This window comes from Urocampus carinirostris, chromosome 6 (assembly GCF_059441175.1).
Source record: "Urocampus carinirostris isolate Australia breed hairy pipefish chromosome 6, RoL_Ucar_1.0, whole genome shotgun sequence".
Lineage (NCBI taxonomy): Eukaryota > Metazoa > Chordata > Actinopteri > Syngnathiformes > Syngnathidae > Urocampus > Urocampus carinirostris.
In genome coordinates, this window is record NC_142354.1 from 6,440,033 (window position 1) to 6,466,337 (window position 26,305).

General features: G+C 39.5%; 1 protein-coding gene and 1 pseudogene across 6 annotated transcripts in view; one reads left to right on the forward strand and one right to left on the reverse strand.

Annotated features, from left to right (window-relative positions):
• Positions 1–26,305, reverse strand: part of arhgef3 (Rho guanine nucleotide exchange factor 3) — a 51,114-nt gene that overhangs the window by 14,245 nt on the left and 10,564 nt on the right. For 3 of the 6 annotated variants that reach the window (XM_088337619.1, XM_088337623.1, XM_088337622.1), the window contains 4 exons: positions 25,767–25,833; positions 16,448–16,510; positions 1,631–1,738; positions 1,285–1,554 (listed from right to left, as the gene is read on the reverse strand). In XM_088337619.1, the coding sequence (XP_088193745.1) occupies positions 1,285–1,554; positions 1,631–1,738; positions 16,448–16,510; positions 25,767–25,833 (508 nt within the window). Of the gene's footprint in view, positions 1–1,284; positions 1,555–1,630; positions 1,739–8,285; positions 9,406–14,387; positions 14,450–16,447; positions 16,511–22,986; positions 23,138–25,766; positions 25,834–26,305 lie in introns of those variants that run through there. The other 3 variants (XM_088337624.1, XM_088337621.1, XM_088337625.1) reach the window with 3 other exon arrangements.
• On the forward strand, positions 12,237–12,451 carry LOC148363657 (U2 spliceosomal RNA; annotated as a pseudogene).

A 26,305-nucleotide genomic window follows, 5' to 3' on the forward strand; every position in this document is an offset into this window, starting at 1 on the left:
TGCGTCCAATGGCTAATGCGTCCAATGGCGTCCGCCTCAAAGGCAGAAATTTCTGGCCGTGATTCAGCCGCAAATGTCTGTGTGACCGGCCCCTAATATAAAATAAAAATAAATCTTTGCAACCATGAGTTTTAGAAAAAAGTCACACAATGTGTATGATAATGATTCTAAGTCATGAATTACGCTAAATCAAATGTTTCAGAGTAAAATGAATTTAGTTTTAAGAGTCAGGGGACAAAAATGTACTTTTTGTCAACAAGCCTAATTGCCAAGCGTTGACGGGCATTCTACTTGAGTGAGGTTGTTGGGGCTTGTTGAAAAAGCTCCAGGGAGCCACTAGGGAGGGCAAAAGATCTGCATGTAGCTCCAGAGACGCTTGTACATGAAAGCAGATGTTTATTGATTTTGTTGGTATATATTGGGGGTGCCTTGACACGAAACCTAGCTCATGACACTCAAAGAGGCCCAAAGAACAACTGTGTACATTTTCAGAAACAATGGTTCACCCTTTTCGGAAGCTATAAGTCATACACAGACATACATCTATGATATGCGCTGTAGAGTGCTCTTGTTACTTGGGCGTACGAATACGCAACTACGTTTTTCTCTCCAAGATTTGTGCGCAATCACAACAAGGAAAGTATGACTGCCGGTTGGTAATTCGGGTCAAACGCCTCAAATAAGCTATACAAAATATCTTATTCCCCGGATCCGATTATTTTCTTGGATTCACCACCCACACGCGCCTCCTCCATCACACCATATACTCTTAGTTTCCAAATTATTCAATATAAAATAGCTTAGCCTTTTTGAAGAAGACTGTCAGACAGGTGGTTACATCCCTTTGAGAGCCAAATCGGTTTGAACTTTTCAAAAATCCTCATTGACAAATGGCATCAAGGCCATCAACAGCCATGTGCTTCCGTTGCTGTGCCTTCGACCCCATCGTCTGTAAGTGTCTAAATCTATTCTTTAGTTGATAATGTTTTTGATGTGTGCCAGTGAAATTGCTAATAGCTTCACGTTTTTTGGCAATCATTTGTAATGTGGTGTCGGTTTTATTCTGTTTTGGAATAAATTGAAGCTTGGACGTTAAACTTGAATCAGTATTTTTTTTTCTAAGAGGAGTTAAAGCTCCAGCTAAAACACAAGACGAGCAGAACACAAACAAAAAATCGATACATTCAATTCTTGATGCCCCGTTTTTTAAATTTTTGTCAAGATTTGATTGTTGCCACTTAAAAATTAATATGAAAAGGTATTAAAAAAAATATCAAATGTGACCTCCTGTCGTTTGATGTCTTTGGGGCTGAGCGTTTGTGGGTTTCCCAAGTGGACCTCGAACGTCTCGCTCCAGAGCTTGCTGTCACGGCGCTTAGCGGTCGTCAAGGCAACCCTGGATGCTGAGGATCCACAAGAAGAAGAAGAGTTGGACTTTGCTGCTGAGGTCACTCGTGTCTTTGTAGAGTCGGAAAAGGCAACAACAGAAGGCGGAAGCGGAGGAGGAGGCGGCGGAGGTGGAAGAGCTTGATCCGTCCGGAAGCTGATGGACCGCTACGGAAGTTTGCGTAAGTCAGAAGAAAAACAAAAAATACGTGCATTGTTTCATAGTTTTTTTTCCTGGGCTCACTTGCAACGTCTGGCCGATTCTTTTGAGTGACGCGGTCTTGAGGGGCAGAAGGCTGGCCAGAGATGTCACCCTGGAGACCAACGCTTTACTCCGCTTGGCACTCGGCTCCTGAAAAATTACAATATAGAGAACCTAATTTGAATTTTGATCATTCCGAGACAGGTCACGTGTAAAAATATTGCTTCATTTTGATGCCTAAATTACAGTTTTTTTAATCAGTCTATTCTTAATTTATAAATAAATCCCAATTTGCTTGGGTCTGTGTGAGTTTGTATGTGGCTCATAGGCTCCGAAGCAGTTGTACGGATTTTCATAAAAATTCCCACAACTGTACTTTAGGCCTCTGGGTGTGCTTTTAGCTAGGTTTTGTGTCAAGGCATCACCAATAATACCAACAAAATCGATAAACATCTGCTTTTGTGTACAAGCGATTCTGGGGCTGCATGCGGCCGTGCGGCTCTTTGGCACTTCCAAGTGGCTCCCTGGCGCTTTTTCATCAAATCACGGCCCCACAACCTAGTCCAACAACCTAGTTCAAGTAGGATGCCTGGCAACGGTTTGTGCTGGTAGTATAATGATTTAAACACTGTAAACAAGGGGTGGCCAAACATTTTCAGTAGCAGGCAACATTGGGTTAAAAACATTTGCATAGGGAAGAAAAAAAAGGCTGATATATTTAATTTTTTGTACATGCCGATACAGGATCATAAATCTGATACCTTGGCAATCCATGGGGAAAAAAGATAACATAATCCATTCATTTCTAATTTGCAGTTACCTGCAAAAGTTATGTTTCATTGTCTGTTTATAAAGGGTCCATTTCTTCAAATTGGTTTTGAAATACTCAAAATAAACAATATATTCATTCACATCTAAAAACATTTATCAAAACTAATAGCAAAGTAATAGCTCCCGTTTTTATGCAATATATTTAATCATTTGCCTTGAAAAACTAATTCCACTAGGACTACTTCGGTGATGTTTTGGAGCACAAAATTTAATATCTTGATAAATAAAATTTATTTAAAAAAAAAGGTACAGAAAAATGTAGCCTGCAAGTACTGTGCAAAATGAATAACTTATAATACCTCTGAGGCATATCGTGGCCACTGTTGATTTAGGAAACATGATCCTTCAAAGGGACAGTGTGTAATATTAAGTGCCTCCTTGTGGTACGAAAACCTTTCATCCAGTAAAAAAAAAACATCAATTTGAATACTGGGCAATAATACATGAACTATGAGACCAATGTTTTTTTTTATTAAAAAAAAATAAAAATTTTATAGTGCAATGATTACCGATATGCATCACCTGTGCCCGCTCCTTTGGCCCCAACTGCCTCGGACTCTGATTGGCTCTCTGTCCCTATTTAAACCCACTCCTATCTTTCCCCTGTTGTCAGTCCGTCTGCAAACCTCAGTTAACAGTAGGCAAGCCTTTCTTTGACCCTCACTCCCACCTGTTTTTGCTCCCGTCTGTTCCCCGGCTTCAACCCGTTTTTTTATCCTGACCACATCTACTCTCCCGTCCTGGCTTTCGACCTCTGTTTGTCCCCAACCACGTCTACTCCCCTTTCCTGGCTTATGACTCGCTTCCAACCACCGGATCGTGGGCGCAACCCTTTCTCTTTCTCACAATAAAACTTGTGAGAAATGCAACACAAGTGGGTCCTGTCTCCGTTCTGGTCCTGACATGTAGGTCGAGAACTTTGTATTTCTTTAACATAGTGGAATCCCTACTTAAGTCGCCGCCATGTTTGTCTGCTGTGTTGTTGCCTGTTGCGGCACTGTTTTTTTTTTTGATGGCATTAGACAGCAGTGCCATCTAATGGTCACATATTACACATTGAGGATTTTATGTTTAAAAAATAACACAACATAAAACTGGTGCTAGGAATTTCCAAACATTTGTCAGACGTTGTACTTTGAAGTGAAAAAAGGAAAGTGTTCCTTGTCTCAAAAATGGTAGGGAAACACTGGCTTAAACAACATGCTAGGCTACGATAACACCACTCCAACGCTCAAATGACATAACAAAAACCATTCTTTACAATGATAACAGTGACGTAAATGTACTAATTGCTTTATTTATTTATTTATTTATTTCTACTGATGCAAGGGGAAAATAATGAAAGAATGAACTAGTAAAATTAGCAATGAATGCTAATCAGGTCATGCTATTTATTACGTTGACTTTAAAGCCTGACCAACTCATCAACATTTCTTGTTATACTTGAATGCACGAGGCACTGAAGCATACCAACTGGTAGTGATAACTTCATTCCAATTTCAGCAATGTCATTGGACAACTAACAGGTTAACAATCAAGGTTACCATAATCTTTGATAACAGAACCTTTGATGCTTTTCTTTTTTGTTCACCAGCAGGACGCAGCATCTGGCACACATTTGGCAATACATTCCCGGGTTTAAAAAGCAACATTTTTCAACTATTGTGCCATGAGCAAGGTCGGGAACGTTACTTTAAATAAGTAATGAGTTATAGTTACTCACTACTTCTTTCAAAAAGTAACTGAGTTAGTGACTGAATTACTCTTAAGTAAAAGTAACCAGTTACCAGGGGGTGTAACTTTTTCAGTTACTTTAATAAGAATTTATATTTTTCTGAGAAAATACAAAACACTGTGGTGACATCTTTGACCTGAGTTTAGTTGTAGAGCTGGGAATTTTTAGAGAACCGGCTTCTTCAGCTTGGCTCACTAAAAGGAGCTGACTTTTGGGTCCTGAACCGCTCTTTAGGTTGTTTTTGTAGCTTTAATCCCTACATTACTAATTAATAATTAGCATTATGCTTGGAATGGCTTTAAATGGGGATAGATGAAGAAAAAAAGACAAAAATGCAATAACAAAAGCAAAAAGAGAGATAAAAGACAAAAAATAAACTTTACATTATCATATAAAAACATTAACACAGGAAATGTAGTAAAATTAATTAATGAATTAATAAAACTACAAATAAAAATAAAATACAAAACCAGTTAACCTTTTTTATGACCAACAAATTTAAAGTCTCATAGGGGAACCAGCTGTTGATTGGTAGGAAGCCCTTTTTTCACTTTCATAGAGGCGTTTCGTTCGCGAACGATACGAGTTAGTCTCTGCGGAAATCCCGACAGCACGTTTGCCTTTTCTTTCGGGGCATTACTTAATACAATATTCATAAATGCTGTCTAACTATATTGTATTTGATATTTTATGTGGTCACATGATCTTAAAAGCCCCGTGACCCTACTGAGGATAAGCGGTGCAGCTGATGAGATGAGATGAGATGATCTTAAAAGAAGCGACGTAAACAACTCAGGGTAGAGCAGAAAACTGCGGATGAAAACAGCGTCAGGTGTGCTGCTTTTGACCGTCAGTAACGATAACGGCGTCGTAAAAATAACTCAACATTCAGCAATCTAATTTCATGCTAGCAGATTCCTATCATTTTTTTAACTTTTTATATATACATTTTTTGCTCATGAGGTAGTACAGCGAAATGTTTTTGACAACGTATATTGTTTGTTTAAGATTGTACTGCAAAATAAATAATACAATTAACCAATGAATTGTGATTAATATTTTCTCACCAAAAAACAGAATGCAGAGAAATAAAATGTTTTTCTTTTGCCAGATCTTTTAGCTCATTTTTTGGGGAGAAAAAAAAAGATAAAGATGAAGTAAAAGTCGTCAAGTCAAGTCATTTTTATTTGTATAGCCCTTAATCACAAAGAGTCTCAAAGGGCTGCACAGGTTATTACACAGACTATTTTTCAGACTATTATTACACCATCCCCTGATCTGGAACCAACATGAGGGCAAGGAAAAACTCAAAAACCTCAACATGAAGAAAATGAAGAAACCTTGAGAAGGGACCGCACATGTGGCGTCCCCCTTTCAGGATAACCAGACAGCAAAGGATGTTGCAATCAAAAATAATACAGAGATATTGTCCACGAAAAGTATAGGTTATTCATATGCTATAGAGTAGAACTTGAATTAACAGGTTAAAAATATAAAGTAAAAGTATTAATCGAAACAAATAACCTGCCTTACCTCCATGATATCCAGGGTGACCATAAATAATCATTAAAAACTTTGTTTCAATCAACATGATAATTTCAACTTTGAAAATGAATATACAACATAAAACTAGTGCTTGGAATTCATTTCCAGACATTTTTGATAGAGCAAGATTTCTCTCACAAAACAAGTGTGCCTTGTCTCAAAAAAGGAGGTAGAACACTGGTTAAAAGTCTAACCTACTTTTGCAATTAAATTTCTTAGATATGATGCCAATCATGTCATTATAGGTTCATTCAAGCACTTTTTACAGATTTTCAAAATTTTTAAATTTCTCAAATACCATAAAAACAAAAAATCCATGTATTTTACAGATCCAGAAATCTGTATGTGATTCACAAATGTGATTTTTGATCTCGTGTGTGTATATTTATCAATACCTATGATTTTGAGATTTTGAGTAAGGCATGAGTATATCTGTTTAAATATTTTTGAGACAATTCTCTCCTCATATAGGTGTTGTGTAAAAATGACAGTAATATGTAGCTTTACATTTTCAGTTGCAGGAAGTTCTCCCTATTACAACTTACCACTGGAAAACATTAACTTAATATGTGTATGGCCCATACTAAATGTTCATAATCGATGTGTAATCCTTGCACTAATACATATTTCATAGTGCCCTGTTTAGATGTAGCATGCACCTGTCCACTAGGGCTTATGACGCTTCATAGGACAATGCCATTTATCGCAAGGGAAGAAACGCAATTGCAAAGCAAGGCCACCATAGAGTAGTGTCAGCCTCATTTTTAAGCAAACTTGTTGAGAAACATGGCAACAATTTAAAACATTTACAAGTAATTCACACAAAATTCAACCACTTTTCAAACCTTGAAAATTCATCATTAAAATGTGATCAGTTTCAATGATTTCAAGCAATTGTACGAACTGGATATGAATGTCTTAAAAAGTAATAAAGAAACAAAGTCAATGTAGTCACAGAAATATAATTTACATAAAGAGCTTCTGCCAATGAACAATGGGACTGGAGAATCTGCCTCCAATCTTCCACACCCGACTCCCAGTAGGGACCCAGTATAAGTGAACTGCACTGGCAGCTTACTTTGTCGGGTAATCACCAACTGTCACCGTCCTGACCATCACTCTCTTTTAAGTTTCAACATTGTTTGTGAGGTTTGTTTGTTGTTTTTGGTTTTGACAGTTTTGTTTAAAGCAGCAGTGTGTAATATCTGACCACGAGAGGGCATTGTTGTCTCATGTGAAGGAAAACCAGTGCCAAATGATTACTGCGTAGTAGCTAGATGCCATGAAACATCGTGGCGACTACTGGGTATGGATTCCACTATATAATTATTTTTTTATAAAAATGAACATTTGTATGATGGTTTATGTATTGCCTAGTATTCAAATCAATTATTTTATTTTTTACTGAATGTAAGTGTTTGTACAACTAGGAGGCACACAATGTTACACACAGTCCCTTTAATTGTTAATTGACCATTTGTTTGTTACTTTGTTGATAATTTTGTTAATAAGTAGCATTTTTTAAGTACCTTTGCTGTGGGTCCCGCTTCCCTTCTTTTGGGTCCGCCACAAAAAATAACCGTTTCAATATTCACCGTGGTATGTGCAGCCCATTGAGACTCCTTGTGATTAACGGCTATACAAATAAACATGACTTGACTTGACTATTAACAGATAAGGGGAGATCATATTGTAAGACAACCCGTGAAGTCATTTTTATAGCCTAATGTGTGTTAGTTATTGTATAATCAAAAAAATGGATTTCTATTTGGTTTGGAGGGAGGGGGATTAGGAAATGGTAAATAGAATAGAATAGAATAGAATAGAATATACCTTTATTGTCATTGTTACAAAATGGCATTTATGTAGTGCTTTACCAGTCCCTGATTTTGCAAGGCACTAAATTGTTCTAATTTTTTAAGTGAAATAACATTTTTGAGTTTACACAAAAAAACAGAATTAAACAGGTTTTGCCATAGTCTTCTAATTTATGAAAGCTTTTTTTCACTTTCCTGTGGAATAGTCTAGCGCAGGGGTGTCAAGCAGAGAGACAGAGAGAGGGGGAGAGAGAGAGAGAGAGTGAGAGACAGAGAGAGAGAGAGAAAGAGAGAGAGACAGAGAAAGAGAGACGAAATAGACAGACAGACAGTGTAAGAGGGACAGAAAAAGAAAGAGAGTCAGAAAGAGAGAGACAGAGAGACAGAAAGAGATCAGAAAGAGAGACAGAAAGAGAGGAGAAAAAGAGAGAGGGGCAAAAAGAAGGAAAGAGTGAAATAGAAAGAGAAACAAAAATGGGAAAGAGAGAGAAAAATAAAGAGACCATTGAAGGAGAAATAAAGAAAAAGAAAGAGAAAGAGTGAAAGAAATACTAAGGAAAAAGAGATAAAGAAACAAGAAGAAAGGGAAAGAAAGAGTGGAGAGAGAAAGAAGCAAACATACTATCCTACAAAAAAGCGAATACTTCAGGACCCCATGAGTAATTGCAATCGAGTTTCTTGGATATGATGTCAAAAACATGCATTGATAACAAACGCGACATCAAAAAAGCAGAGAAAAACATGTCTTGTTTTAGAGAACATGTCATACCGGCACTTTTTTGCCCGTGTGTTTGCTTCCCTCCACTGATGAAGCAGACTTCAGGTTGTGTAGCAGGAGACCCAAACGCTTCTGGCTGGCAACCATGATGCTCCGCAAAAAAACACAAATTCAAAACAAACAAAAAGACTCCCAGTCTGCTAGAACGGTCAAGCCGAGCTCCCACTCAAAACAATCACGAAGAGCAGAGGAGCTCTTTTTCATCATATCAAATTGTAATTCTCTATCCTCTCTGTCTCACTGTCTCTTTCTCTCTTTTGCCACTCCCTCCATCCCTCCCTTTGGCTGTAATGCTCACTCAATCACTCTCTGATTCATCACCTCGTCACTTGTTCAGTAAACCCTTTATCCTTTCTTTGCTTAGTCCCCACCTTTTCCTGACTTTCTTCCAGAATATAGAAAGGAAACACGACGAACGACAGGCAAGAAAATACCAACCTCCCATTTTGCAAAATGTGATCATTTTACAAAATAAAACATTAATTGGTATCAATGTAATGTATATTCTCTCATCAATATTGTACATCAGCAAAGGATATTGCATAGGATGCCAGTTTGTTAATTTTGCTAGTATTATTACACACTGTTGTTAGTTATATTGACTCTTATGAACTGTTTACATCTCTGTCATTATCGGCCAATCATGTTGCTGTTCTTTGATTACCACAACCGGATCTGCTTTTGTAACCTAGAAGATTTAATAAAAAGAAAGGGCTCTGGGAAGGGCTTTTAGAACAGGTTGAAATTTCTTATCTGAGGTTTGGGCTCGCCCACCTGTTCTGCTTACAAGTAAAAAAAATCTTTGATGTCTTCTCTTCTCATTTTGAGTGTCTACTAAAGTTTAAACTTAGCAAATGTTCTTGACCTGCTGGAGGGTCTGCAGATGCAGAGTGAGGCATGCCATTCTCTTGCCTCATGGCAGAGGGCAATAGTTAGACTGAGGATTCTAATATGGTGCACAGCTCAGACCCAACCAATAGATTTAGTCATAGTCCAAGCAAGCTAATGGCAAATTCAGCTATCCTGTAATTTCTCTCTCGTTGGATGGATGTTACTGGGGACCAATCCTTTTAGGATATTTCTGGGGTCTTACTGTGGCTATACCCCTATTAAAACATGGTTTTAGAGTTAAGATTTGAGTTAGACTTAGTGTTAGGGTAAATATGGTGGTCAGTTTTTGGGATAAAGTTAGGGTAAGGTTAAAAAAAGCACAAGGGCAGGGGTCGCCAACATGGTGCCCACAGGCACTAGGGCTTATGACGCCCCCTAGGAGCACCTGAGTAGCACTTGAACTGGTTCTGAAATTAGCTCATCAGTCGTGTATCTTTGTGGTATTCTAGAAAATGTGATCACTACTTGGCAAGAGGAATCGTTGATATGATCAGTGCTTATTTTAACCCAACTTCTAATAATTACAACCTGATAATAATATAGCAACAACCTATTAATGAAATAAATTGGTGTTTTAGGAATGCAATTAAAACAGGTAGCCCTTTGTGCAGATCATTAACAAAAAAGTATCTCTCAGTTAAAAAAGGTTGGCAACCCCAGCATTAGGTTAATGGAATGTCTCAACGAGAATGAAAAAACAAAACTGGGTCTCTGTGCATGACTGTATGAGACACAACGAACACACTCTGGCCATTGTGTCCCATTTAAAGCAGTATCCATTGAATCACGGTCAGGCAGTGACTGGTCTCAGAGTCGGTGACCTTCCCGTCCTCTGTGTCATTTAGCCTTAAGCTCAAAACAGACGCCGATCTGACTCAAGTGGACGACCACACTTTTTAGACCGTCTTTACCACTAGTTCAACATAGCTGTAGTTAAAAAAACACCATCAGTTCCAATTGCAGAGGGAACTTGTCTAAACAAGTTAACTAATCAGGACTCCAATATTTGTGTTGCAAAGAACACCCGTAAAAAAAGTTACAAGAAAGTTAGAGTCTTTAGATTTCCATCTAATTCTTCTTTTCAACTAAACATGCTTAAAAGGACACTGTGTTGACCACTAGAAGTCGCTGTGTTGTGTAGTGCTATTTAAAACGACTGCTACAAAGCCCAGGAAACAATACAAACAATGGAATATCAAAAAGACCAAACTGCGCCATTCTTTTTCATTATTTGGCAAGAATTTCACAAGGTTTTAATTTTTTTTAGGATTAGCAGAATAATGCCAGATGTCACGTCCCTCTAGGTCAGGGGTCTGCAACCCAAAATGTTAAAAGAGCAATATTGACCCAAACAAAAATGAAAAAAATTGTCTGGAACCTCAAAGAATTAAACACCTCATAATCAATGCAACACATCCAGAATGTCACAAAAGTGAGTACACTTCTCACATTTTTGCAGAGCTTTTATTATGAAGTTTAATAGAAGAAAGAATGAAAAGAAGTCTGTCAACAAAGGCAAATGGCTTACTGGAAATATATCCGCTGGTCTGATCAGACAAATATTAATTTATTTGGCGCAGATGGTGTAAACTAGCATGTGTGGTGGCAACCAGGTGAGGAGTACAAACATGTTTGTGTCGTGCCAAAAGTCAAACATGGTGTTGGGAATGTCATGGTTTGTGGCTGCATGAGTGCAAATGGAATTGGGGGGTTGTATTTAATTAAGGGAAACACAAACTCAAGGATGTAATGTGAAATAGTGGAGCAGAGAATTATCCCCTCCCTCTAGAAACTTGGTAGCAGGGCAATGGTCTAGCCTGTCAATGACCCCAAGATAACCAAGGCTTTTCTAAAGAGGCTAAGAGTAAAGAGGATGGACTGGCCAAGTATGTGTCTAGGTCTTAGCCCAATACAACATCTTTGGGGCATCCTCAAGCGGAAGGTGGAGAAGAATAACATCTCAAATATCCCCCAGCTCGGCCAAGTTGTCATGGAGGAGTGGAAGAATATTCCAGTGGCAATTTCTGAGAATCTGGTGAAATCCTTGGCCAGGAAGATTAAGGTGGTTCTGCAAAATCATATTAGCTTTGCAAAATATTGTACTTCAGAAACTTCTTCTTTAGATTGTACTTACTTTTGTTATCAGAGTTTTAGCTACTAATGGCTATATTTTGAGCTTTTTGAGGGCAAAAAAATCAATTTACAGTGCTATATAAGCTTTACACAGACTACCTTGCATTGTGTCAAAGCAATGTTTCTTCAGACTTGTTCAATTAAACAATATTGAAATCTCTGCAGGAATGTGAGGGGTGTACTCACCTAAGCCTACTATCGAAATGACTATGTTGGATGCAGCAGATCATGTTGGGAATTATGCGTCACTACATTTGTGGAGGTGTACCAAAGTTAAGGGAAGCAGGAACTGGGACACACAAAATAAGGATGGCTTTAAAAAACAAAACTGAGAACAAAGTAATACACAACGGGTCACAAAAACACATAACATAACATGTAAAAAACAAAATCAAACCTAAGAATAGCCAAACCAGAAACAAAGACCAAACCTGAAATGGAAATGCAAGGAACAAAGTAACTAACAATGGGTCACAAAACAACAAAATGTCTAAACTAAACTGAACCTGACATAATCCAAACCAGAAACAAAGACAGAAAATGTAGATGCAAGGAACAAAGTAACAAACAAGGGGTCACTAAACACTGTACTAACAAACTGTCCAAACAAGAAAACAGAAACAAAACCAAAAACCTGGCAGGCCAGTGGAAATGCAAATCACCTTATCTCGTGTGCTGTCCAAACAGTAATTTTAAAGGGTCTGGATAATCAGGGACAGGTCAGTGTTGATTTTACACACCTGGGCCGGGTTTCAAACTAGCTCGGTAGCCTAGATGGTAGGGCGCCGGCTCCGAGACTGGGAGGTCGCTGGTTCAAGCCTCGGCCGAGTCATACCTAAGACTTATAACATTGGTACTCATTGCCTCCCTGCTTGGCACTAAAGCTTTGATGCTAGGTCCTTAGCTTGGCCAACGACATCTGCTTCACGGCCAGAAGTTTACGGTGTAGCAAGGCTTTGATGCCAGGTCCTTAGCTTGGCCTTTGATGCTAAGCCCTTAGCTTGGCCTTTTGTGAACTTTCTATGAAGTCACTATCTTTGATTTTTGCATTTCGGAGATGGAATATGAGCTTGTTCTGTCCACTCAATGCATCGGCCCGGTATTGCAGTACCTCCGGGAACGGTGCATTCGCAATGATCGCAGCAAGGCTTTAGGGCTAGGACCTTAGCTTGGCCTTTTGGTTGAGAGTAAGTGTCCCGGCTCCTAGGCTTTGTAGCGTATCATGAACTGACCGATAACGGATAATGGATAATGAATAACGAAGATAGATCAATAACCCTTAAAAACCCCCTCCGCATTAAGGGTTGGAATTGGGGGGTTTGGTCACCTAATGACTAAAATGGCTGCGCCCTGTTTGGCTGCGGCTGCATCGGCTCGCTACAGTTTAACTGTACGGGTCAGGTGTATCGACATTTCGTTCTGTGTGCATGGTTACAAAGAATGACAATAAAAGGAAATTCTATTCTATTCTTCTATTTTAATCTCTCAGGGAAGGTAGCGTACCAGATCCAAAAAATTCTAGTGTATCAAAAATAAATAACTAATGTTGCGTTTACTCTTTCAATGTCAATTCACCAGAAACACAAAGTGAAATTGAAAAATCAGTGCGGATTCCTCTTGATGATTTTGCATAAATCAGGCGTCAAAAAACAAAAAGAAAGCGATGATTGATTTTAATCAGATTATTATCTCTTGCTGAAACTGACTCAAGAGATTCAAGTAACCTAATTCTCAGTTGATTTTGAGAGTCACTGAAAGAGCTGCATTAAAGTTGTCCTGCAATTGTTTGCGAGCCATCCAATAATTGCTCAGGGAGCGTGTGAGCCCGCTCGGCAAGTTCATTAAAAACATGTCAATAATGAACTTAGACAACTTAAACAACCTCCATGGCTGTACCAGTCACATGTCTTTTTACTAGCTGGCCTGGGAAAACTAGGCTTTAAAGCAATAGTGTGCATTATTTAGCGCAGAACGGGATGACGGTTTACACCACAAAACGACAGTGAAGATGATGAAGGTGCTTTATCTAAGTCAGATCAGTAGACTTCTCATGCTACTGGTACCCATGAAAACCAGTACTCATGTTTCATGTGGGGAAGCTGACCTCTTGCCAAACGACCGGCTTGGAGAGGGATGAACACCGCCAAGCTGTACTTGTCCAAAACAGACAACAGGAAGTGATGGCCCTACGACCCTGGAGGTTAAGGGATCCGTAAACCATGAACTAGTGGTAAAACGAAACCTTAAATCATTAGAAAAAAAAATAAACTAAAGAAAACAAATTAATGAACAATCATTTGAACATAAAGTTTTTAAAACACACGTGGGTCCATGAATTAGCATGTATTTTACATAAAATGAGCATTACCTAAAGGAAGCTGAGCTAATTGTCCGTTATCTTGCTGCAATTAATACCCAAAAACGTCAAAAAGGCTGGCAAAAAAATGAGTTACTAAGTACAATGGTAGGTTTTGATCACTTTGAGTCTCTGGAGCCTGTATTCGTCCTTGGGCCTGTTCGCACCAGGGGTCTCCAACCTTTTTTAAGGATGAGAGTTTCTTTTTCTTACAAATTAGTGCAAAGGTTTTATATGCATTTCTGAAATAACAACTTCTAATGTTATTACTATGTTGTTCCTATAATATTGCCAGGTTAATTTAAAAAAAATCAGTTTACTAGAAAATCACAATGACCCAGACATGGTGAGCTATTTTCACAATAGGTCTGAAGGGTACCAGCTGTCCCTAGGGGGCACTCTAGTGCCCGCAGGCACCACGTTGGAGACCTCGACTTACACCATACAGCAATATTGAGTAGTCAAATATTACACTGTCCCTTTACAAAATACATCAAAAATCAGATTTTTCTAATGCACTCATCATAGTTACCTAATCTGTAATTAATTCACTGTTAGTGAAGTAAATTTTGAGATAAAAGGTAGATTTTATTATAGTATTGTGTGATTCTCCTATCACATGGCATTGACTGTGTTTCCTGTGCTGGCTTTAGCAAAAGTAGAAACGCCCTGGAAGTAACTGGCAAGTGTGCTAAAAATACAAAAATACATACGCATGCAGACCACAGCACAATCGGGGGCACGGAGACTGATGTTCCATCCGAGCCCACCACACCCCTTTTACGGTTTCGACCTAAAACTAAAATTAAAGTCACAAACAAAAGAAGAGACTGAGTGATCAGTGACATTGTTTTAGTGTTACCAAGGTCACATGACCTACTGTAAGACTACAAAGGCAAAACTTGCCGACAGCTCGTCCCTTGAGGCTTTACCTCAGTGCCCATAGAAAATCAGGGATGGGCAAGAAGATCAAATGTATTTATCACAAGAAAAAAACATCAGTCACATTGTGTCACGATTCCGCACTCTGAGTTCTGCTTTCCTGTACAGAGACCCCTCGCTACTTCGCGCTTTGGTTATCGTTGGTTCATTGCTTTGCAGAATTTGAATTAAATTATCTTAATTTTTATTGGTATCAACGTATTCTGCATTGTGTTCTGTAGCAGACAGCAGATAGAAAACGCTGTCACGGTTGCAGGTTGTATGTGGGTGTGTTAGTGAAACGGATGACCTGGAGTTACATTCGGGATGGTTGAATTTTAATCATCGAGGAGACCTAGCTCAGACCAAGGATACCTGATGCACAGCGAGCAGCTAGCCAACTGTTCTCTACATCGCTTTCTACACTGAAAAGAGAAACCCCCAATTTAATTGCACTTTTGTATAATGACCATTCATTCAACTGCAATTCTGTGTTTGTATTTGGAGATCTATAGTTGTTATTTTGTTTCAGTCGTATCCCCTCAGTTGGTAAGGACTTCATCTAGAGGTAAGTTTGACCCTTAGGGGCTTTTATAAAGGTGTGACAAATTTTTACTTTTCGCGTGGTGTTCTTGTCCCCATTAACCACAATAACCGAGGGATTACTGTATATTCTCTCTCTCTCTTTTCCCCTCGACCTTACCTTTTTTAGTCAATCACTTCCATGTACTAATTGGCACTTCTATCTCTTTCCTTTATCAGAACTTAGTTCCCTTTGGTTCCTTGCTAGTTTTCTGTACTCCATGTCATGTCCTGAGCACTTTTGTCTCAGCCTCTTGTTATTATTTGTACCAAACCCTTGCCTGACCTTCCACATCAAGAGTACCGCCTGATGAAGTCTTAGACAGTTCCCTTCGCCTTTTCTGTTTACTGCAACACAGACCCATCTCCTGCCGCTTGGATCACGGATGTTGGTTTTGGGTCTCTCGTGGTTGCCACAGCGCTCAATTGGCCCCGCCCATGGACACCGGCTGAGACGCACTGACTGATTGCTCCTTGGGAGTACTCAAAGGCGGTCCTTTGAGCCGTTAGTTGTCTGAGCGTCTGTGATACTTCTGTGAAACTTCTGCAAGACTCCTGTTAAACTCTGTGAAATGCCTGGTCTGTGAATTTGCCTGCATTTGATCCTGTTTTGTTTTTGGCCTGATTTGTTTGATTTTTTACCACTCTATTGTTTGGATTTCAATCCACTTCTGCGACCATCGATCCCCGGATCGAGTGTGCGCGCATTCCTTCTCTCCCTAGTAAATTGTGAGTACGTTACACTATTGGGTTCTAAATTCTGTTTCCTGCCCTGGTTCGTGACACGTACTAAATGTGCTGTATTCAAACGTATATCACTTTAAGTCTATAACTGGTGTGAGAACAATGCTACTCTCGCCAGCCTACAAAGTAAAATTTCCAGTGTTAATTTAACACTATGTAGAAAATTAGGCTGTACTTGGCTTAGATACACCACAGAAAATGGTGCCCCTACAACCTGTCTGTTTAAGGGATCCAAGTAACCAACAGAAAAATACCATACGTTCACTAAGGCAATTTCAAAAGTTTACTCTTTAAGTGTTAAGTATGTGTTAATAACACAGGTTCTTCAAGTGTACTCAGTAATGGCGTTAATTTAATATTTAAAACGTGAACTTAAATAAATAAATATAATACGTAGGTGAAAATATGGTCCCCTATCTATTAGTGTTAAACTAACACTGGTTAGTTAACCACGTAACTAGGATTTTTCCATTCATGGTTAGCGTGGTGCTATTCGACCCAAGGAAGAGTAAAGAAGAGAACTTACGTTGATGTCCAGAGTGCATAAGCTGAGGGAGTCGGCATCTCGGCTTGCCTGCTTCCTTTTCTTCTGCAATCACGAAAACACAAACTGGCATTAAAAATAGCAAAATATTTAATCAAACGATACCTGATCGGTTTGATTTTTTCAAATGATTTCTTTGTTAATATTGTTATTTTTTTACTTATGAGCCGTATAAAATGTACATTCAATTGCAAGATTTGATTTGCTCAATTTTAAAAATTGGCATTATCTTTTAACTGTATATTTAGTGCATGCATGCGCAATCAGATACAGAAGCTACCTGTGTACCAGCGACAACCCAAAGAATAATCTATGCACAATGTGTTTGAGGAAGTCTCAAGTGGCTGAAGTGAAAAAAAATACATTTAACCAATAAAATGTGTTTCCATGAGGAGACCACTTGTAAAATGTCTGGTGCCAATTGGAAACCCTTTGCAAAGAGAGACAACAAGCTGTTTACGAAAAAAACGGCACTACTCTGGAAACTGCATTATCTTCTAGGAACAGTGTGACACGTTTTTCCTGCAGGTTGCCATGCCAACAAAACACAAAGAAACTCAACTCAAAGCAACATGTGGGAGGACGAAACGAAAGGAAGCAAGGTGAGGAGGAGGCAGGCAAAGGATGTCGTGGAACAAAACAAAGTAAGGAAGTTTAACGTGTATTTGTAACGGTGAGTGTGTTTGAACTTTGTTGTTGTGAACATTATGTAAGCTGACAGGTTTGCCTTTGACTTATTGTAATGGTTCTTATACGACAATTGAGAAGTTAAGAGAATGAGACGCTTGAGTCACAAATCTACTACGTCAGTGAAGTTAAAACGACACTTTTGGGAATAGAAGAAGGTTTTTGTGATGTCAATGAAAACTCTCGGCAGTATCCCAGATGTGCACATGGAGAGTATAGAAATTCATGCAAAATGAATGCAATCTAATTGATAATTGCACTAAAATTCAATTGTTTGTTTGTTTGTAAATAAAAAAAAAAATAATTTCCTTGTATTGTCATTCTGTGTAACAATGTACATGATTCAGATTGAATCGTTTCTTGTACATGATTCAATTGTTTGTTTGTTTGTACATGATTCAAATTGAATCGTTTCTCCGGCGCCGTCACGAATGGCAGCCACTCCAGCAGCTCCCGTGTTATTTTCGATTGTTCTCAGTTATTTTCGATTGTTCTCAGCTTAGGGATGCTGCTGGAAAAGTGAATTTCCCTTCGGGGATGAATAAAGTATCTATCTATCTATCTATCTATCTATCTATCTATCTATCTATCTATCTATCTATCTATCTATCTATCTATCTATCTATCTATCTATCTATCTATCTATCTATCTATCTATCTATCTATCTATCTAAAAAACTCAAAAACAAAGTGTATTTCAAGAAGGAATTGAGCAACAGGGGGCTGAGTGGTTAGCGCGTCAACCCCAGAATCCTACTGCCCTCCCTGTGCAGAGATTGCATATTCTTCCCGTGCCTGCGTGGGTTTCCTCTAAGCACTACGGTTCCCCACCACATTTTCTGAGACATGGATGGCAGGCTGTCTGGTGACTCCAGATTGTAAGTGAGTGTGTGAATGGTTGTATGTCTCCGTGTGCCCTGCAAGGGGCTGGCAACCAGTCCTGGGTGTCCCCTGCCCACTGGCTAAAGACAGCCCTGCGCGACCCTACTGAGGATAAGCAGCGCAGACAATGGATGGATGGATGGATTATGCAACAGGATTTGAAAAAGTTATGTATACGCAGAGGAATAGATTTTCATCAGCCAAACCAGGCAATTGCATAGGGCCCCCTAGTCAACAGGGTGCTTCAGGACCATACATATTACTTACAATGTTCACTTCTTAGTCTCGGATATTAGGGCTCTTTCACATTGTGACTGCCAAGGCGCAATCACAATTTTATTTGTCTAAATCTTGTGTGTATGGATGTCTGTATGGATGTATTTATGGATGTATGGATGGATGGATGGATGGATTCTGTCACGATTCAGTCACTTGCCCACTATTGCCCTCACCTGCGCTCACTCTTTCAGCCTGAGCTGCCATTCGTTCCCTAATAAGCCCTCTCCAAATTTAAGTACGTCCTTCTCGTTCACTCCTGGTCAGTCTGTGAGCGTACTTCAGCACATGCAAGGCAAGCACTTTTAACTCTGGCTCCTGTTTTGATCCCGACCAGTTCCTGCATCGATCCCCGATCCACGCTCCCTTCTCCCATCCCGGTTACCCGACTTGTTCTGATCCACGATCACACTTCCCTCTTCCGCCCGGCTACCCGACTTGTTCCGATCCACGATCACGCTATGCTCTCCGGCCCCGCCTGTCCGACTTTCGACCTGTCGCCGGTCGCGAGGGCTTCCTGCTCCTCCTGCCCAGCAAGTACCAGATTGCAGTCTTTTTTTCTCGCCCTGACTTCCCGATGCCTTAATAAATCATTGTGTGAAACGTTACGCATTTGGGTCCACTGCTTGTTCCAGTCGTGACAGATTCATTGATTGATGGATGGATTTATGGATGTATGGATGCATTGAATAATGGATGGATAGCTCAATTGTCAGGTAATCAGATAAATATTTATTCAGAAAAAAAGGTCAATGGACCTGAAATGCATAGTCTTCGTAAAATATCAAAATTTAGGTATGTACCAATGACTTAAGTATTAAAAGAATGGATACTGTACAGTGTAAAACACTTATGTAGAAAAACAAGGCAGTAGAGCATCACCCAAAGCACAAAGCATATAGATCTGCAATAGTAGATAATTATAATTATTCATAATTCATAATCAAATAGTAATAGAATACAAAAAAGAAAATATGGAAGAATAAAAAAAGAAGGAAGAGATAAAAGAAAAGGAAACATTGGCGAGCAAACTTTAATAATAATAAAAGTGGTTTACGACTGTTTTGTTGGTTGAAAATGTATATTATCTGAAAATAAAGCCTGGTTAGTTGCCCATGGTGAAGTAAAATGTGTTTTCCTGTTGTCTTTTTTATCACTTAAAAACATTATCGTCTTATAACTTGAATCATGAAACTACATTAGAATCTGACGGATGGCATGAAAAAAAGATAAAAGACACCCCCCAGACGGCTGACTCGATTGAACATTTCCAGCGTAGAGAAATAGAAAGGACATTTGTCAAAAAACAAAAATGTTTGACTAAAGTTGATGCAGTAATATGAGAATTCAATTGATTTGTTCTCCTAAAAAAGAAAATGCTACATCTGGCGGAAGCCCAACATATCACTTCACGAACATTGCCCCCAGAGTGAAACATGGCTTTGCCAACATAATGTTGAGAGGATGTTTTTACAGCAGTAGGGGATGGGAAACTTGTCTACATACAACGAAAGATGAATGGTGCTAAAAACATTGATATCCAGGAACAAAAATCTTTTCTGTGATTTTCGATCGGAACGGAGGTTCACTTAAAAGCAGGAACCGAAGCATACAGGTAAAGAAAAACATTTTTTGATCACATTACCCCGATTTTAGCTAACCTGCATTGGCTCCCTGCTAGCTAAAGATGTGAATATAAGGTTCTGTTGGTAACATACATAATCATGCATGGACTTGCTCCCTCATATCTTTTAGATTTAATTTCGCCCTATGTTCCGATCCAGAGCCTCCGCTCTGAAAATGCTGGTCTACTAGTGATCCCAAGAGCCAAGAAGAGATGGCCAGGTTCGACAGCGTTCTCCATTCGGGCCCCTGTGCTCTTCCCCCTGAGATTCGAGCTGCAACCTCAGTGCAAATGTTTAAATCTAAACTTAAAACACACTTCTATTCTATAGCATATGAATAACCTATATTTTATGTTGACAATATCTGTGTAGTATTTGCCCTCATGTAAGTTTTAGGTCAGGGGATGGTGTCATAATAGTCTGTGGTTTGCAATAATCTGTGGTCTGTGCAGCCCTTTGAGACTCTTTGCGATTAAGGGCTATACAAATAAACGTGACGTGACTTGACTTGACTAAAGCTATGCTTACAGTACGTGGTTTAGGAAGGTTAATGTCTAAAAAAACAAGCCCCAAGCCAATTGACCTCTCTGTTACTATTTGGTGACAACCATTATCAAGTAAAATCCATCAAACTCTAAAGACCTGAAAAAGTTTAGTTTTTTTTGGAAGGAATGGGCAATAAAATGAAGGATCAACTAATTAACACTTTGTGGCCCAATTGTGGCATTTTTCTTGACACTAAGGGCATTATCCTCCTGATTCCACTATTTTTTGTTTGTTTTACCACTATAGTCTGGAATTCTGAAGAGACCGAAACTGTGGATAAAAACGGAACGTGCAGTATTTGACTTTTTTTCGTGTCACGTTTATATACAAATAAACATGAATTGACTTGACTTGACTAAAGCTATGCTTAGAGTACGTGGTTTAGGAAGGTTAATGTCTAAAAAAACAAGCCCCAAGCCAATTGACCTCTCCGTTACTATTTGGTGACAACCATTATCAAGTAAAATCCATCAACCTCTAAAGACCTGAAAAAGTTTCGGGTTTTTTTGGAAGGAATGGGCAAAAACAGTTGTAAGATGCAACAATCTCATGAGGACGTATCCCAAGAGACTTGCAGCTGAAGTTGCTGCTAAAGGTGACTCCTAAAGGAGACAGGATCAGACATAATCAGCAGAATCAACCTTTTGGAGCTTTTGGCCATTTTAAAATATCAACTCCTCAGATAAAAAAAAACATGACTATTAAAATTCAAGCCAAATCTTGCACTTCAAATAGTATCCCCTACCAACATTGAGACTCCTCCTTGCAAATTTGTAATCTCTACCATTGTCGTGATAGCGATACAATTACCTCTTAGCAAATGAAGCTCATTTAAATACCATAATTATAAAGATGTACTTGGACGTCAAACATTTGGAATATAACTGAAACAAAAGCTCATTCAGAGATTTTTCGGAGTTCCGAGTACAAAGCTTGTCTTTTAACATACCGTGATTCCAGCTAAGGGAGTGATGTTGTCATGATTACTGATGTGAATCACCTGTGCCCGCTCATTTGGCGCCAACCGCCGCGGGTTCCCATTGGCTCCCTGTCACTATTTGAACCCAGTCCTGTCAATCGCCTGATGGCCGTCCGTCTGCGAACCTCAGTGTATACGAGGAAAGCCTTTTTCGACCCTTACTCCCACCTGTCCCGTTTTTGCTCCCGTTTGTCTCTGGCTATGATTTGTTTTGATCCTGACCACGTCTGCTCTCCCGTCCCGGCTTACGACCTCTTTTCGTCCCCGACCACGTCTACTCTCCCAGTCCCGGCTACCGACCAGTTTTTCCGTCCCTGACACCACCATAGCTCTCTACGTAAGATCCACTTCTGTGTTCGGATCACGATCCGAGTGGGAGAGCGACTCGCTTCCCGCGTCCAGCGAACACCGTGGGCGCAGCCCTTCCTGTTTCCTTCAATAAAACTTGTGGTATGTTACGCAATTGGGTTCTTTTTCCGTTCTGGTCCTAACGGATGTGGTTTTTGGGTAAGATTAGTCCCTACCAGAATGGGTACTATATTTACACATCGTATTTTTCGCACTTAAAGGCGTTTTATAAAAACTAAAAAGCGCACGCCCCAAAACAATTGTTGGAATTAAAACTTAGGGGCCGGTCACACAGACATTTGCGGCTGAATCACGGCTAAAATTTTGCGGGTTTTTTTTGCCCGTGGTTGCCCGCGATGGAAAATGCGCAAAATTGGCCAACCCGCTGTTCATCGGTGGTATGCCCGCAAAACACGCCGGCGACTGCTCCGCTTCCTCATCGCGTCATTTCTGCGTCATTTTCTCGTGTGGACCACGGGTATAAAAGCTCCCAAGCCGGTGTTGTGCCCAAATCCAACTCCTACGCAACACAAGTGAGTTTTAAGCTTAGATTTAAACATTTCCACTGAGATTGCAGATCGGATCTCAGGGGGAAGAGCATTCCACAACACCGGTGCCCGGATGGAGAATGCTCTCGAACCAGCGAAACACTTCTTGGCTCTCACCAGAAGACCAGCGCTCTCAGAACGAAGGCTTTGGGCCGGAACATAGGGTGAACAATAATCTCGAATAATCACTCTTTTTCTTTAGTTGCTGTTCATTCGGACAATGGACTCAACCATTACCCTTATAAGGTCGTCGTAAAACAAAAAACGAAAAAACTAAGTACAAAAAAGATATGTTACCGTAAACAAAAATCCCAATTGAAGTAATCACGATACGTTTCATAACATTATTATCCAAATCAACAACAAAAGAATATTTGCAATCAGCATGTTAACCACAGGAAGACAATTGAAGACACCTCTATATATTTCTAAAAGGCAGAACAGTTACCGTATGCAGTATCATTTAGTTGTAACCATGCGTTTCCAATTTTTTTCTAGTATAAATGCAGGACTGGATTATAAGGCACACTTATTTAGGGCGCCTTATTGTCTGGAAAATACAGTAATATTTAATAACCATTTAGTAATCGTTCGAGGACAGTATGTTCATAATTGAAATTCGTCACTTACCCGATAGTAAACGAACAGACAGCAACCCATCATCTGTGATCCACAACTGATACGTGATTACATCTGATGCAGAAACACAATACCGATACTTGTCCTGTTCTCCGTCTTCGTGTCCTGGTTCTAAGTCAGTCGTATTCAACCCAAGCAATCAAAGTGAACATTTGCGACCTTCTGGATATGCACTGTCCAAAGAACAGGAACCCCCCCTGCATTGTGTTCGACCACTTAGCCGGTTCCCGGCGGACAAACAGGAAGTGAGGTTGACGCGGGGCAGAAAACGGCTAAAATTAGGAACTCCCGGAGATGTGGAGACCCAACCGCAAAGAATACAATAACAAGGCCATTAACGAAGAACTTTTATGATTTAAGAAGGATTGACCTTGGTGACCTGTTATCACGCATCAAACAGTGGACAGCCTGAAAGCAGATTCCGAATCACGAGTTTTTGTTTTCTTTTTCATTAAAAACTTTGAATTATATCAAACTGTATCACATGTATTACTCTACTAGACAATGTTCTTTTTATTGATTTGATCTGTGTTTTGAGCCACCAAAAACAAATACAACCTGGAAAGTATTAAAAAGTACTAAAAAGTTTCTGAAAGGTTGAACAATAAAGTACAGAAAAATAGAAAAAAAGTAGTAAAGTGCTGAAAAGTATAGAAAAGTTAATAAAGATTACGGAAATGTGTGAAAAAGTATGGCCAAATCCAAAAACTAGTGAAAAAGTATAAAAAAAAACAACAACAAAACTGAAAAAGTACTGAAAAGTAGTAAAAAGTTGTAAAATTTACTGAAAAGAATGAAGAAATGTAGTAAAACAAATGAAAAACTCCAATAAGGAATTTTTTTTTAAAGTACAAAAAAATGAGAAAAAAATTGTACTTAAGAAGAAATAAAAAGTACTGAAAACTCCATGTAGTAGTTAAAAAGTACAGAAAAAAAGTATTAAAAAGTATGAAAAAGTATGAAAAAGTACAGAAGAGTAGTAAAGCGCATTTAGGTATACAGTACTGAAATGTATGAAAAAGTGGGAAACTTTACCAAAAATTATGACCAGGATTTGTAAAGTACTTAAAGGTATGGAAAAGTACTGTAAAGTGCTGAAAAGAATGAAAAAGTATAAGTGTATTAAAACGCAGAAACAAGTACTGAAAAGAGTAAAACATACTAAATGTATTATTTATTTCTTTTATATAAGTACAGCAATCCCTCGGTTATCGCGGTTAATGGGGACCAAAACCACCCGCAAAAAGTGAAAATCCGCGAAGTAGCGACGCACCTTCAAAAATGCTTAAAATAAATAAATAAATACATTTTTTTTATTTTATTTTTTATTTTTTTAGACTGAACCCGCGAACGTGGAACCGCGAAGTAGCGAGGTCCCACTCTACTAAAAAGTGTGAAAAAAGGGTGTGTCACAGTTGCCGACTGGCCTCCGTCGTGTGGCGCCAGATTCTGTCACGGTTGCCATGGCGCCCAATTGGCCCCGCCCGTGGGCGGCAACTTAAGCTCGTTGGCGAATTGGCTCCCTGTCAATATTCAAACACTGTCCTGTTAGTCGCCTTTTGCCGGTCCGTCTGCGAATCTCCACTTTTACACCGCAAGCCCTTTTTGCCTGTCCTGTGTTTTTGCTCTTGTTTTTTCCCCGCCACGATTTGTTTTATTTCGACTTGTTCTCTTACCACGGAAGTCCCACTTCCGCGGCTGAGCAACCTACTCCCTGCGACCAACGAACTCCGGATTGAGTGTGCGCTCCTATCTTTTCTCCCCAATAAAGCTGTGAGTAACGTTACGCGAGTGGGTCCTGTTTCCTGTTCTGGTCTGGACAGGGTGAACAAGTACTCAAAAGGATTAAAAGTTATTGGATAGTACGAAAAAGTTAATGTATCCAAAAAGTACTGAAAAGTATGCAAAATATTCTGCCTGTTAGTGTCAGAACCCGAACAGACGGAGGACACCGATGTGTAATGTTTTCACACAAGCTTTATTTTACGGGAATGGGGCAGTCATGCACATGAACAGAAACACCAGTGATGCAGCAATCACTGGGCGGAAGAAGTGAGACAGAGTTAGAGTTAGAGGCAGACAGGATTGAAACTGGACAGGACAGATGGGATCGATACAGGAGCAAGATGCCGGACAGGACGGGACAGATGGGACCGAAACCGGATACTGGAGCAAGATACCGGACTTGACAGATGGGATCGATACCGGATACTGAAGCAAGATACCGGACAGGACGAAACAAACGGGATCAATACCGGATACTAAAAACTGGAGCAAGATAACAGACAGGACGAGACAGGCGGGGTCGATACTGGATACTAGAGACTGGAGCAAGATACCGGACAGGGCGAGACAGACGGGATCAATACCGGATACTGGAGACTGGAGCAAGATACCGGACAGGATGAGACAGGCGGGATCGATACCGGATACTGGATACACGAGCAGGATATCGGACGGAGTCAAAATACACGCCTTGCAAGTGCAGAGGTTCGTTGACAGAGTGACAAGGAGTAAATGAGAACACTGACTTTAAATAAGAAAGAAGCCAATTAGGCAACGGGCGGGCCCCAGTGAGGGCAATGAGCAATTGTGACAGTTAGGTGGATTCAAATTAGGTTTACATGTGCTGCTATCAAACAATACAGCACGTTTATCTTTTCCTCATGATTGAAAAAGTTTATTGTAATGTATATTAAAAAAAGCATTTAGAGGAAACGAAAACGGGCGTAAATATTCACAGTACTGTGTTTGTGTGGGTGTGTGTTTACCCCTTTAAAGGAGCATCCGACGGCTGAGACAAAAGATGAGGGCACCATCGTCTTTTGCGAGCCCCACCTGAAGAAACACATGGAAAAAGATTCATTTTTTAATCTCCATCTATACAGAATCTAGATCTCTTTGTCAGGGTTTCCCTTTTTGGGAGCCAAGGCAAAACTTTCATCATAAAAAAAACTCGAGGCAAACTGTTCATTGAAAATATTTAAAATCTTTTTCCTGCACAATTTTTTTAGAAGCTTGAATCATATAATTTGTGGACACCGCGGCTCAGGAGGTAATACAGGTGGGGGTCTTTTTAGGCCAGTAATTTTGCTGTAATTTGGGATTCTACTGTAGTATATTTTCAACACGTTTTTCAGGTTTTACTTTGTACGTATGTTGCTTTTCCTAAAAAAATAAAAGGTAACATAATTTCCACAATCTTAAGCGCATCCGGTTATTTCAAGGTGTACCCCCCAAAAATAGTCTTTTGTCATATATATTTTATTAATTGGGCACGCCAGACTATATATCGCACAAAATTGAGACT